The sequence below is a fragment of the Nipponia nippon genome, unplaced genomic scaffold (assembly GCF_047370975.1).
Source record: "Nipponia nippon isolate SJK-2023a ecotype South Korea unplaced genomic scaffold, ASM4737097v1 scaffold_46, whole genome shotgun sequence".
NCBI lineage: Eukaryota > Metazoa > Chordata > Aves > Pelecaniformes > Threskiornithidae > Nipponia > Nipponia nippon.
The window spans coordinates 562254-575901 of record NW_028262365.1 but is presented as its reverse complement, the minus strand read 5'-3'; the positions used below and the strand labels follow the sequence as shown (position 1 = coordinate 575901).

Below are 13648 nucleotides of genomic sequence, written 5' to 3'. Positions count from 1 at the left end.
GAACCCCACTGGGCCCCCCCCCAAAGTTTGGGGGGGCCCCCAGAATCATCCCCCCCCCCTTAATGTATATGGGTGCATGTATATGATTCTATAGGGACCCTATTGTCTTATTTAATGTGCCCTCCCCCCCCCCCAATTTTTGCTAATTTAGGGTAATTTTTGCTAATAAAGCACTGCCCCGCCCCGGGCTGGGGTTTGGAGCTTGAATTGGGGGAGGGGATAAAGGGGGGGGGGCACAATATGGGGGGACCCCCCCTCCATTTTGGGGGTGTTCCCCTCCATTTTGGGGGTGTTCCCCTCCATTTTGGGGGTGTTGAGGGGGTCCTCTCCTTTTTGGGGTGCTGGGGTCTCCCCCCTCCATTTTGGGGGTGTTCCCCTCCATTTTGGGGGTGCTGAGGGGTCCCCCCCTCCATTTTGGGGGTGTTGAGGGGGTCCTCTCCTTTTTGGGGTGCTGGGGTCTCCCCCCTCCATTTTGGGGGTGTTCCCCTCCATTTTGGGGGTGCTGAGGGGTCCCCCCCTCCATTTTGGGGGTGTTGAGGGGGTCCTCTCCTTTTTGGGGTGCTGGGGTCTCCCCCCTCCATTTTGGGGGTGTTCCCCTCCATTTTGGGGGTGCTGAGGGGTCCCCCCCTCCATTTTGGGGGTGCTGAGGGGGTCCTCTCCTCCTTTTTGGGGTGCTGGGGTCTCCCCCCTCCATTTTGGGGGTGCTGAGGGGTCCCCCCCTCCATTTTGGGGGTGCTGAGGGGGTCCTCTCCTCCTTTTTGGGGTGCTGAGGGTCTCCCCCCTCCATTTTGGGGGTGCTGAGGGGTCCCCCCCTCCATTTTGGGGGTGCTGAGGGGGTCCTCTCCTCCTTTTTGGGGTGCTGAGGGTCTCCCCCCTCCATTTTGGGGGTGCTGAGGGGTCCCCCCCTCCATTTTGGGGGTGCTGAGGGGGTCCTCTCCTCCTTTTTGGGGTGCTGAGGGTCTCCCCCCTCCATTTTGGGGGTCCTCCCCTCCATTTTGGGGTGCTGGGAGGTGTCCTCGTCCATTTTGGGGGTGCTGATGGCCCCCCCTCCAGTTTAGGGGCGCTGGGGGGGGGGGTCCCTCCCTCTATTTTGGGGGTGCCCCCCCTCCATTTTGGGGTGCTGGGGTGTGTCCCCCCTCCATTTTGGGGGTCCTGAGGGTTCCCCCCTTCCATTGTGGGGGTGCTGGCGTGTCGTCCCCCCCCCCTCCATTTTGGGGGTTCCCCCTTCATTTTGGGGGTCCCCCCCCATTTCGGGGCGCAGCCAGGCGGGGGGGGCCACTGCCCATGGTTTAATGCACAGACACCCACAGCACACACCAACAACACCACGACGGGGGGGGGGGGGGGGGGGGGGGGGGGGGCACCCCACGACACACATGGGGTCCCCCCACCCCCATAGCCCCCCCATAGCCCCCCCTTTTTTTTTTTGCACCAAAAAAACAACAGAACCCCCCACCACCACATGGAGCAGCTCAGATTTGGGGGGGGGGGGGGGGGGTCCTCCCCAACCACCCCCCTTAAATAAATAAATTTGGGGACACCCCCCCAAATTTCACCTCATGCAACGTGTTGCCCCCCCTTCCCCCCATTCCCCCCCCCCCCTCCAGGCTCCGTTATGGCTTTTGGCAGGATTTTAGGGGGGGGGGGGGGTTTAGGGGAGGGGGGAGGATTTTGGGGTGCGGGGGGGGGTCCAGCCCCCCCCAAACAAAGTGAGGGAGATGTAGGCTGACGCCTTCTCCTTCAGCTGCCGGAGACAGAGGTGACAACTCCAGCTGCCTGCGGGGACACGGCGAGGGGGGTGAGTTACCGACCCCCCCCCAATCCCTTTGCCCCCCCCCCCTCCCCCCCCCCCCCCCCCCCCCCCTGCCCCCCCCCCCCCCCCCTCACCTTCGGGGGCTCCGCCATGGGGGGGCTCAGGCAATACATGTGGTACCCCCGGTCGCAATCGTCGCAAAAGAGCAGCTGGTCCTGGGGGGTGGGGGGGGGGACATAAAAAAACGGGGGGGTGGGGGGTTTTGGGGTGCGGGGGGGTTTTGGGGGGTGGGGGGGGTCCCTTACGTCGTTCTCGGAGGTGCCGCAGAGGCTGCAGGACTTGCACTCGATGCACTGCCAGCGGTAGGTGCGGACGGCCGCCGTCATGTTGACGGTGAACTGCAGGCAGGAGGGGTGGCCTGGGGGGGACACACACACACACACGGGGGGGGGGGCTCCGTGTCACACGCGTGTCGCAGGCGTGTCGCACGCGGGTCGGAGGGGGGAGGGGGGGGGCGTGTGTGCGTGTGTGTGTGTGTCCCCTCCGTCGGCGACGGGCAGGGCGCCGCGTGTGAGCTGGAAGCGGCCAGGCCCGAGCGTGCGTGAGCGTGTGTGTGAGCGTGCACGGGGGGGTGTGAGTGTGCACAGGTGTGCAGGAGCATGTGGGAGCGTGCACGGGGCGGTGGGAGCGTGCACGGGGCGGTGGGAGTGTGCACAGGTGTGCAGGAGCATGTGGGAGCGTGCACGGGGCGGTGGGAGTGTGCGTGAGCGTGTGCGTGAGCGTGCACGGGGGGGTGTGAGTGTGCACAGGTGTGCAGGAGCATGTGGGAGCGTGCACGGGGCGGTGGGAGCGTGCACGAGCATGTGGGAGCGTGCATGGGAGGGGTGTGAGTGTGCACAGGTGTGCAGGAGCATGTGGGAGCGTGCATGGGGCGGTGGGAGCGTGCACGGGGCGGTGGGAGCGTGCGTGAGCGTGTGCGTGAGCGTGCACGGGGGGTGTGAGTGTGCACAGGTGTGCAGGAGCATGTGAGAGCGTGCACGGGGCGGTGTGTGCGTGCACGGGGCGGTGGGAGTGTGCACAGGTGTGCAGGAGCATGTGGGAGCGTGCACGGGGTGGTGGGAGCGTGCGTGAGCGTGCACGGGAGGGGTGCGGGTGTGCACAGGTGTGCAGGAGCATGTGGGAGCGTGCACGGGGCGGTGGGAGCGTGCATGGGAGGGGTGTGAGTGTGCACAGGTGTGCAGGAGCATGAGGGAGCGTGCATGGGGGTGTGTGAGCATGCATGGGAGGGGTGTGAGTGTGCACAGGTGTGCAGGAGCATGTGGGAGCGTGCACGGGGCGGTGTGAGCGTGCACAGGGGCTGTGTGAGTGTGCACGGGGTGTGTGAGCGTGCATGGGGGTGTGTGCACAAGCGTGTGTGAGCGTGCACAGGGTGTGTGAGCATGCACGGGGGGGTGTGTGAGCGTGCACGGGGGGGGGTGTGAGCGTGCACGGGGCGGTGTGAGCGTGCACAGGGGTGTGTGAGCGTGTGTGAGCACGCGTGAGCGCGCCCAAGGCACGTAAGTGTGCGGGAAGGTCCTGAGCGTGCGCCAGCGTGCCCAGGGGTGTCGGGACGTGTCGGGGCGTGTCGGGGCGTGTCAGGGCATGTGGGGCACACGTGGCGGGGTGTGGCAGGGCACATGGGGCCTGTGGGGTGGGGCGGGGCGCGGTGGGGCGTGTCAGGGCGTGTCAGGGCATGGCGGGGCGTGGCAGGGCGTGTCGAGGTGTGTCGGGGGCGCGTGGGGCCCGCGTGTCAGGGCGCGTCGGGGCGCGTGGAGCCCGCGTGTCGGGGCGTGTCAGGGCGTGTCAGGGCGTGGCGGGGTGTGGCGGGGCATGTTGGGGCGTGTTGGGGCGCATGTCGGAGCGCGTGGGTCCCACGTGGTGGGGCGGGGCGGGGCGTGGCGGGGCGTGTTGGGGCCCGCGTGTCAGGGCGTGGCGGGGCGTGTGTCGGGGCGTGGCAGGGCCCACGTGGCGGGGCGCATGGGGCCCACGTGTCAGGGCGTGGCGGGGCGTGTGGCGGGGTGCGTGGGGCCGGCGTGGCGGGGCGCGTCGGGGCGTGGCGGGGCGCGTGGGGCCGGCGTGTCAGGGCGTGGCGGGGCGCGTGGGGCCCACGTGTCAGGGCGTGGCGGGGCGTGTGGCGGGGCGGGGCGGGGCCCACGTGGCGGGGCGCGTCGGGGCGTGGCGGGGCGCATGGGGCCCACGTGTCAGGGCGTGGCGGGGCGTGTGGCGGGGCGCGGCGGGGCGTGGCGGGGCGCGTGGGGCCGGCGTGGCGGGCGCAGGCGGGGGTTACCGGCGCGGCCGCAGTCGGCGCAGGCGATGAGCTCCTCGGGGCCGCCGGGCCGCCTCCCCCCGCCTAGACAGAAATCACAGTAACCGGTGGGGGCCAGCGGCCCCCCGGGGGCTGCGCGAGCTGAAAGGCAGCAGAGAGACCCCGTCAGCGGGCAGGGCAGGCAGGGGGCAGGCAGGGGGGGCAGGCAGGGCAATAGGGCAGGCAGGAGAGCAGGCAGGGCAATAAGGCAGGCAGGGGGACAGGCAGAGGGGCAGGCGGGGGGCAATGGGGCAGGCAGGCAGGAGGACAGGCAGGAGGGCAGGCAAGAAGGGAATAGGGCAGGCAGGAGGGCAGGCAGGGGGCAATGGGGCAGGCAGGAGGGCAGGCAAGAAGGGAGTAGGGCAGGCAGAGGGGCAGGCAGGGCAAGAGGGCGGGCAGGCAGGAGGACAGGCAGGAGGGCAGGCAAGAAGGGAGTAGGGCAGGCAGGGGGGCAATGGGGCAGGCAGGGGGACAGGCAGAGGGGCAGGCAGGGGGCAGGCAGGACAGGCAGGGGGGCAATGGGGCAGGCAGGGGGACAGGCAGAGGGGCAGGCAGGGGGCAGGCAGGACAGGCAGGGGGGCAAGAGGGCAGGCAGGAGGGGAATAGGGTAGGCAGGAGGGCAGGCAGAGGGGCAGGCAGGGCAATAAGGCAGGCAGGGGGACAGGCAGAGGAGCAGGCAGGGGGCAATGGGGCAGGCAGGAGGGCAGGCAAGAAGGGAATAGGGCAGGCAGAGGGGCAATGGGGCAGGCAGGGGGACAGGCAGAGGGGCAGGCAGGAGGGCAGGCAGGGGGGCAATAGGGCAGCCAAGGGGCAGGCAGGAACGCAGGCAGGGGGACAAGCAGGGCAATAGGGCAGGCAGGGGGACAGGCAGGAAAGGCAGGAGAGCAGGCAGGACAGGCAGGGGGGCAGGCAGGGGGCAATGGGGCAGGCAGGAGGGCAGGCAAGAAGGGAATAGGGCAGGCAGAGGGGTAGGCAGGGCAATAGGGCGGGCAGGCAGAATGACAGGCAGGAGGGCAGGCAGGGCAATAGGGCAGGCAGGGGGGCAGGCAAGGTGATAGGGCAGGCAGGGGGCAGGCAGGGCAGGCAGGAGGGCAGGCAGGAGGGGAATAGGGCAGGCAGGGCGATAGGGCAGGCAGGGGGGCAGGCAGAGGGGCAGGCAGGGCAGGCAGGGCGATAGGGCAGGCAGGGGGGCAGGCAGGGGGGCAGGCAGGGCACCCACCGCCCCCTTCCGAGCCACACACCCCCTCCCCCCAATTTCCAGCCCCCCCGGGCTACAAAGGGCCCCCCCAGCTCGCCCCGCCCCCCTCCCCCAACGCCCCTCCCCCCGACCCCTCCCTCCCCCCGCACTGGGGGGGCTGGCAGCAAGGGGGGGGGGCACCATTTTGGGGGTGCTTCGCACCCCAGAGCCTGGCAGCAGTGGCGGGGGGGGGGGGGGATGGGGAGTGGGGGGGTGTTGGGGGAGGGGCGGGGCTGTGGGGGAGGGGCGGGGGGGGGGGTTACCTGCGTTCCTGCGCTGGTTTTCGGGGACCCAGTTCAATTCTTTGTAAAACTCTGGGGGGGGAGGGGGAAAAACAAACAAAAAAAGAGGATTAAGCCCCCCCCCGCCCCCCGCCCCCTCCCCCCCCCCGAGCCATCGGGGTGGGGGTGGGGACCAAGGGGTGCCCCCCGCCCCCCCCCCCGCCGCACCCATCGCTCTTTGTGTGCGATGCTGCGCGGCGCGGCGTTGCCATGGAAACCGGATGGGGATGGGGAGCGGGGGGGGGGCTGTGTGCTGAGCACCCCCCCATACCCCCCCCCCCCCAGCACCCATGGGACCCCCCAGGTGAGGCAGGGACCCCCCAGCACCCCTGGGACCCCCAAATGGGCAGGGACCCCCCCCAAATGGGACAAGACCCCCCCCAGGGTGGGTGCTGGGACCCTCGGGGACCCCCGGAATGGGGATGGGACCCCCCAGGATGGGGCAGGGACCCTCTGGGACCCCCCCAGGAGGGTGCTGAGACCCCCAGGATGGGACAAGGACCCTCAGAATGGGGCTGGGACCCCCTGGGATGGGGATGGGACCCCCAGGAGGGTGCTGGGACCCCCAGGATGGAGCTGGGACCCCCTGGGATGGGGCTGGGACCCCCAGAAGGGTGCTGGGACCCCCAGGATGGAGCTGGGACCCCCCAGGATGGGACAAGGATCCCCAGGACCCCTGAGGATGGGGATGGGACCCCCAAATGGGTGCTGAGACCCCCAGGATGGGGCTGAGACCCCCCAGGATGGGAATGGGACCCCCAGAAGGGTGCTGGGACCCCCTGGGATGGGGCTGGGACCCCCAAATGGATGCTGAGACCCCCAGAATGGGGCTGGGACCCCCCCAGGTCCCCCCAGGATGGGGATGAGACCCCCCAGGTGGGACCCCCAAATGGGTGCTGAGATTCCCAGGATGGGGCTGAGACCCCCCCAGGACCCCTCAGGATGGGGACGAGACCCCCAGGAGGGTGATGGGCCCCTCAGGATGGGACAAGGACCCTCCAGGATGGAGCTGGGACCCCTCAGGATGCGACAGGGACCCCCAGGATGGGGATGGGACCCCTCAGGAGGGTGCTGGGACCCCCCCAGGATGGGACAAGGATCCCCAAGACCCCCTGGGGTGGGGCTGGGACCCCCAGAAGGGTGCTGGGACCCCAGGATGCGACAAGGACCCCCCCCAGGATGGGACAAGGACCCCTAGAAGGGTGCTGAGCCCCCCAGGATGGGACAAGAATCCCTCAGGATGGGGCTGGGACCCCCTGGGATGGGGATGGGACCCCTCAGGATGGGACAGGGACCCCCAGGATGGGACAGGGACCCCTCAGGAGGGTGCTGGGACCCCCAGAATGGGACAAGGATCCCCAAGACCCCCTGGGGTGGGGCTGGGACCCCCAGAAGGGTGCTGAGATCTCCAGAATTGGGCTGGGAACCCCCCAGGACTCCCCAGGATGGGGCTGGGACCCCCAGAAGGGTGCTGGGACCCCCAGGATGGGTATGGGACCCCCCCCCAGGATGGGACAAGGACTCCCAGGACCCCCCAGGATGGGGACAGGACCCCCAGGATGGGTATGGGACCCCTCAGGATGGGGCTGGGACCCCCAGGATGGGGACGGGACCCCCAGGAGGGTGCTGGCCCCCCCCCCCAGGAGGGTGCTGGGCCCCCCCAGGATGGGGCTGGGACCTCCAGAAGGGTGCTGGGCCCCCCAGGATGGTAATGAGATGGCCCAGGGTGGGTATGGGACCCCCAGAAGGGTGCTGGGACCCCAGGATGGGGCTGGGACCCCCCCCCAGGACCCCCCAGGATGGGGCTGGGACCCCCAGAAGGGTGCTGGGACTCCCAGGATGGGGCTGGGACCCCCAAGAGGGGTATGGGACCCCCCAGGATGGGGATGGGACCCCCAGGAGGGTGCTGGGCCCCCCAGGATGGGTATGAGACGGCCCAGGGTGGGTATGGGACCGCCAGAAGGGTGCTGGGACCCCCAGGATGGGGCTGGGACCCCTCAGGATGGGGACGGGACCCCCAGGAGGGTGCTGGCCCCCCCCAGGATGGGTGCTGGGCCCCCCCCAGCGCCCCGCTCACGCTTGTGATGGTTCCTGCGCGGGAGGGGCAGGCGCTCGCCGTGGTCCTCGCCCTCCTCCTCGGCCAAGTGCGTGTGGGTGTAATGGTAGCTCAGCCCCGGGCGGTTCTTGTAGCGCTTCCCACAGACTGGGGGGGACACGGACACGAGTGGGGGGTCCCATCCTGTGTGTCCCCCCCCCCCCCAAAATGTCCCCTCCGGTGTCCCACTCACTGTCACACACGTAGGGCTTGTCCCGGTCCTCCAGCGCGGTGGCATCCTGGCGCTTCCGCATGGCCCCGATGCCGTAGGCCTGGGGGGGGGGGGACGCAGGGAGGGGGGGGGGTCAAGGTCATGGGGGGACACCCCCCCCCCCCCCGGGGGGTCATGGGGCCCGTCCGTCCATCCGTCCGTCCGCCACCCACCTTGCCCTTGGCCTTGTTTTTGCGGCGGGGGGTGTCGTCCTCCAGTTCGTCCCCCTCCGGTTCGTGGGGGAAATCGCCCGGCGGCTGCTTCTGCGGGAGGGCGGGGGGGGGGGGGTCAGGGACAGACAGACGGACGGACGGACGGACGGACAGGGCCAGCCGGAGGCTGGAGACGTGGGTGGGTGGATGGAGGGGTCGGACAGACGGACGGACGGGGCGAGCAGGGGTGGCTTGGATGGAGGAATGGACGGCAGGGACAGCCAGGCTGGAGGGAGGGAGGGACGGACGGACAGCCAGGCCAGAGGGCGGGATGGACGGACAGATGGACAGGCAGAGATGGATGGATGGACAGACAGACACAGGGATGGCCAGGCCGGATGGATGGGCAGGCGGACAGACGGACAGTTGGATGGATGGCTGGACAGACAGACACCCCCCCCCTTCCCTTGTGAGTCAGGGCCGGCCGGAGGCTGGAGACAAGGGACGGAGCCGAGGGGGATGGACGGACAGACGGACGGATGGGGCGGGCGGACGGCCTGGAGGGGACAGACAGACGGACGGAGAGAGGGCAGGGTTGGCCAGGCCGGGGCGGGGTGGGAAGGACAGACGGAGGGAGGGAGGGATGGAAGGAGGGATAGCCGGGCGGGTGCATGGATGGATGGACGGACGGACGGACGGACGGATGGGCGGGCGGACGGACAGACGGACGCACCGGACACTCCAGCACCGTCTCCTCCTCCTTCAGCTCCACCTTCTTGTCCCCGGGCTCGGCGCAGAGCAAAGCCTCCAGCACCGGCCCCTCGGGGAGCCCCCCCCCCTCCTTCTTCAGGGGGGCCTCGCAGTCTGGGGGGGGGGGGGGGCAATGGGGGGAGGGGTCAGGGTGGGGGGCGGGGGGGACACCACCCCCCCCGGCCCCCATCGTGCCCCCCCCCGCTCACAGGGCCGCAGCCGCGGGTCCTCCAGGATGTTGAGCCGCCGTTTCTTGCGCCAGCAGCGGGCCGGGTAGGTGTAGATCTGCCCCGGGGCCAGGCCTGGGGGGTCCTGGGTCACCCACGGACCCCCACCCCCCCCCGGCCAGGCCGTGACCTTGACCCCGGCCCCGCCACGGAGCCCCCCCGGCAGCCAGCCGGACGCTGAGCCTGACCCCGGCCCCGCCACGGAGCCCTCGCCAGCCCCTGACCTTGACCCCAACCCCAGCGTGACCCCCCCCTCCAGCCAGCCCCTGACCTTGACCCCAACCCCAGCGTGACCCCCCCCCTCCAGCCAGCCCCTGACCTTGACCCAGACCCTGAGCCCCCCAGCCAGACCCTGACCCGACCCTGACCCCAGCCCTGACCTCCCCTGACCTTGACCCAGACCCTGACCTTGACCCAGATCCCAGCCCCAGCCCTGCCCCACCCTTGACCCAGACTCTGACCCCCCCATCCAGCCCCTGACCTTGACCCAGCCCTGACCCCCAGACAGGCCCTGACCCCAGACCTGACCCTGCCCCCCAACCCCAGCCCTGACCCGACCCAGACCCTGCCCTTGACCCAGACCCTGACCCCAGACCCTCACCTCCATCCCTGACCCCAGCCAACCCCTGACCTTGACCCTGACCCCTCCCAACCCCAGACCTGGCGCTGGGACGTCCCCAGGGTGCCCAGGGGTGCAGGGGCTGGTGGCCACGGGTGCAAGGGGGCTCAGTGGGTGCAGGGGTCGGTGGCCACGGGTGCAAGGGGACTCGGTGGGTGCAGGGGCCGGTGGCCACGGGTGCAAGGGGACTCGGTGGGTGCAGAGGCCGGTGGCCACGGGCGCAAGGGGACTCAGTGGGTGCGGGGGTCGGTGGCCACGGGCGCAAGGGGACTCAGTGGGTGCAGGGGTCGGTGGCCACGGGCGCAAGGGGACTCAGTGGGTGCGGGGGCCGGTGGCCACGGGCGCGTGGGGCCTCAGCGGGTGCGGGGGTCGGTGGCCACGGGCGCAAGGGGACTCGGTGGGTGCAGAGGCCGGTGCCCACGGGCGCAAGGGGACTCAGTGGGTGCAGAGGCCGGTGGCCACGGGCGCAAGGGGACTCAGTGGGTGCAGGGGCCGGTGGCCACGGGTGCAAGGGGACTCACTGGGTGCAGGGGTCGGTGGCCACGGGCGCAAGGGGACTCGGTGGGTGCAGGGGCCGGTGGCCACGGGCGCAAGGGGGCTCAGTGGGTGCAGGGCCTGGTGGCCACGGGTGCAAGGGGGCTCAGTGGGTGCAGGGGTCAGTGGCCACGGGCGCAAGGGGACTCGGTGGGTGCAGGGGCCGGTGGCCACGGGCGCAAGGGGACTCGGTGGGTGCGGGGGCCGGTGGCCACGGGCGCAAGGGGACTCAGTGGGTGCAGGGGTCGGTGGCCACGGGCGCAAGGGGACTCAGTGGGTGCAGAGGCCGGTGGCCACGGGCGCAAGGGGACTCGGTGGGTGCGGGGGTCGGTGGCCACGGGCGCAAGGGGACTCGGTGGGTGCAGAGGCCGGTGCCCACGGGCGCAAGGGGACTCAGTGGGTGCAGAGGCCGGTGGCCACGGGCGCAAGGGGACTCAGTGGGTGCAGGGGCCGGTGGCCACGGGTGCAAGGGGACTCACTGGGTGCAGGGGTCGGTGGCCACGGGCGCAAGGGGACTCGGTGGGTGCAGGGGCCGGTGGCCACGGGCGCAAGGGGACTCGGTGGGTGCGGGGGCCGGTGGCCACGGGCGCAAGGGGACTCAGTGGGTGCAGGGGTCGGTGGCCACGGGCACAAGGGGACTCGGCGGGTGCGGGGGTCGGTGGCCACGGGCGCAAGGGGACTCGGCGGGTGCAGGGGTCGGTGGCCACGGGCGCGTGGGCCGGTGGCCAGGTGGCGGGGGCTCACCGGGCCCGCGGTGGGTTTTCTCCATCCAGATGTAGCAGTTGTTCTGGGCGACGCCGGTCTGGGAGTCGAGGAAGGGCAGGCGCATGCTGCGCTCGGCGCAGAGCCGCGCGTTGTAGCTGCGGCAGTGCTCCAGCGCCTCGCGGTAGAACTCCTCGCCCAGGCTGCGGGGCGGCAAGGTGGGTGCCGCGCCCCGCCAGCGCCCCGAGAGCGCGGCCCCGCGCCCCGAACCCCCCGCCAGCGCGGCCCAGCACCAGCGCCCCCATCCTGCACCCCAAACCCCCCCGCCAGCGCGGCCCAGCGCCCCCATCCTGCACCCCAAACCCCCTGCCAGCGCGGCCCAGCACCAGCGCCCCCATCCTGCACCCCAAAGCCACCCACATCATCACGGCCCCGCGCCCCAAACCCCCCCGCCAGCACGGCCCAGCACCCCCATCCTGCACCCCAAACCCCCCGCCAGCACGGCCCAGCACCCCCATCCTGCACCCCAAACCCCCGCCAGCACGGCCCAGCACCCCAAAACCCCCTGCAGCACCATGGCCCACCACCCCCATCCTGCACCCCAAAACCCCCCAGAGCATCAGGGTCCAGCACCCCCATCCTGCACCCCAAAACCCCCCAGAGCATCAGGGTCCAGCACCCCATCCTGCACCCCAAAATCCCCAAAGCCCCAGGGCCCAGCACCCCATCCTGCACCCCAAACCCCCCCAAAGCCCCAGGGCCCAGCACCCCCATCCTGCACCCCAAAACCCCCTGCAGCACCATGGCCCAGCACCCCCATCCTGCACCCCAAAACCCCCCAGAGCATCAGGGTCCAGCACCCCATCCTGCACCCCAAAACCCCCCAAAGCCCCAGGGCCCAGCACCCCATCCTGCACCCCAAAGCCCCCCCGCAGCATCCCGGCCCAGCCCCCATCCCGCACACCAACCCCCCCCGGCCCCGTTACCGGGGGTCTCCCCGCTGCCCCCCCCCCCCCGGGACCCCCCCGGGGGGGACACGTTCCCGCGGGGCCGGGGCCCCCGGGGGCCCCGGCCCGGGGGGGGGGGGGGGGGGGGGGCGGGGTTCGGCCCGGACGGACGGGTCCCTCCCCGCCGGGCGGACGGGGGGGCCGGGGCGGCCACCGGCACCGGGGGCTCCCTCCCCGCCGCTACCGGAGGCTCCATCCCCGGCGGGTCCCTCCCTGCCGGTACCGGAGCCTCCATCCCCGGTCGGTCCTTCCCCGCCGCTACCGCAGCCTCCATCCCCGGCGGGTCCCTCCCGCCGCTACCGGGGGCTCCATCCCCGGCGGGTCCCTCCCTGCCGGTACCGGAGCCTCCATCCCCGCCGCTACCGGGGGCTCCATTCCCGGCGGGTCCTTCCCTGCCGGTACCGGAGCCTCCATCCCCGACCGGTCCCTCCCCGCCGGTACCGGAGGCTCCATCCCCGGGTCGGTCCCTCCCTGCCGGTACCGGACCCTCCAGCCCCGGTCGGTCCCTCCCCGCCGCTACCGGAGCCTCCATCCCCGGTCGGTCCCTCCCCGCCGCTACCGGAGGCTCCAGCCCCGGCGGGTCCCTCCCTGCCGGTACCGGAGCCTTCATCCCCGCCGCTACCGGAGGCTCCATCCCTGCCGGTACCGGAGCCTCCATCCCCGGCGGGTCCCTCCCTGCCGGTACCGGAGCCTCCATCCCCGCCGGAGCCTCCATCCCCGGTCGGTCCCTCCTCTCCGGTACCGGAGGCTCCCTCCCCGGCGGGTCCCTCCTCTCCGGTACCGGGGGTCCCCCCCGCCGGTGCCGGTGCCCCCCGGGCCGCACTCACCATTTGAGGGGCTTGTGCAGCGCCGTGGCCATTTTGCGCCGCCGGGGCCGCTCCGCCGCTCGGGCACGGGGAGGGGGCGGCGGGGCTCAGCCCCGGTTTTCCTCCGCTCCCCCCCCCCCCCCCCAAATCCCCCCCGCCCCGGCTCCGGGTCCGGGTCCCTCCCGGGACCCCCCACCCGCCGGGGAGGGTCCCGGTCCCGGTGCCCCCCCCTCCCCTCCCCGCCCGCTCCCGGTGCCCCCCCCGCTCCCCGCCGGTACCGGGCGGGGGGGGAGGGGGGGGGGGCGGCTGGGGGAGGGACTACATCTCCCGGCATGCCACGCCACGCCCCCCCCCGCCGGCCCCTATTGGGTGGGGAGCTGTCAATCACCACGGGGGCGGGACCCCCCCCGCGGGTGGCACGGCGGGGGGGGGGTCCCGGGGACCCCCCCGGGACACGGAGACGGGCGGGGGGCGGGACACGCCGGGCACCCCCACCCCCCCCGCCGGCACCCCGCGTCCCTGCCCGGTGCCGGGAACCGGTGCCCGGTTCCCCCCGGTGCCGCTGCTCGGTCCCCGGTGTCCCCCCCCGTGTCGGTGCCGGTGCCCCCCGGCTCGGTCCCCCCGCCCGGTACCGGTCCCCCCCGTGCCGGTGCCGGTGCTCGGTGCCCCCCGGTGCCGGTCCCCGGTTCCCACCGGTGCCCGGTCCCCCCGGTGCCGGTGCCTCCCACCCCCGGTGCCGGTGCCCGGTCCCCCCCCGGTCCCCCCCCGGTGCCGGTGCCCGGTCCCGCCTGGTACCGGTGCCGGTGCCTCCCACCCCCGGTGCCGGTGCCCGGTTACCCCCGGTCCCCCTGGTACCGGTGCCGGTGCCTGGTCCCTCCCGGTGCCCGGTTCCCCCCGGTCCCCCCCGGTGCCGGTGCCCGGTGTCTCCCA

General features: G+C 72.1%; 1 protein-coding gene across 1 annotated transcript; it reads right to left on the bottom strand.

Moving 5' to 3' along the window:
* Positions 1-1740: 1740 nt before the first annotated feature.
* Positions 1741-12870, bottom strand: DPF1 (double PHD fingers 1). Its single transcript, XM_087729648.1, has 12 exons — positions 12740-12870; positions 10948-11108; positions 9033-9125; positions 8807-8937; positions 8095-8184; positions 7904-7982; positions 7693-7818; positions 5598-5648; positions 4080-4199; positions 2059-2171; positions 1888-1968; positions 1741-1776 (listed from the first exon to the last, which is right to left on the bottom strand). The coding sequence occupies exons 1-12, from the start codon at positions 12769-12771 to the stop codon at positions 1741-1743; spliced, it is 1113 nt and encodes a 370-aa protein (XP_087585774.1). The 5' UTR covers positions 12772-12870.
* Positions 12871-13648: the final 778 nt, after the last annotated feature.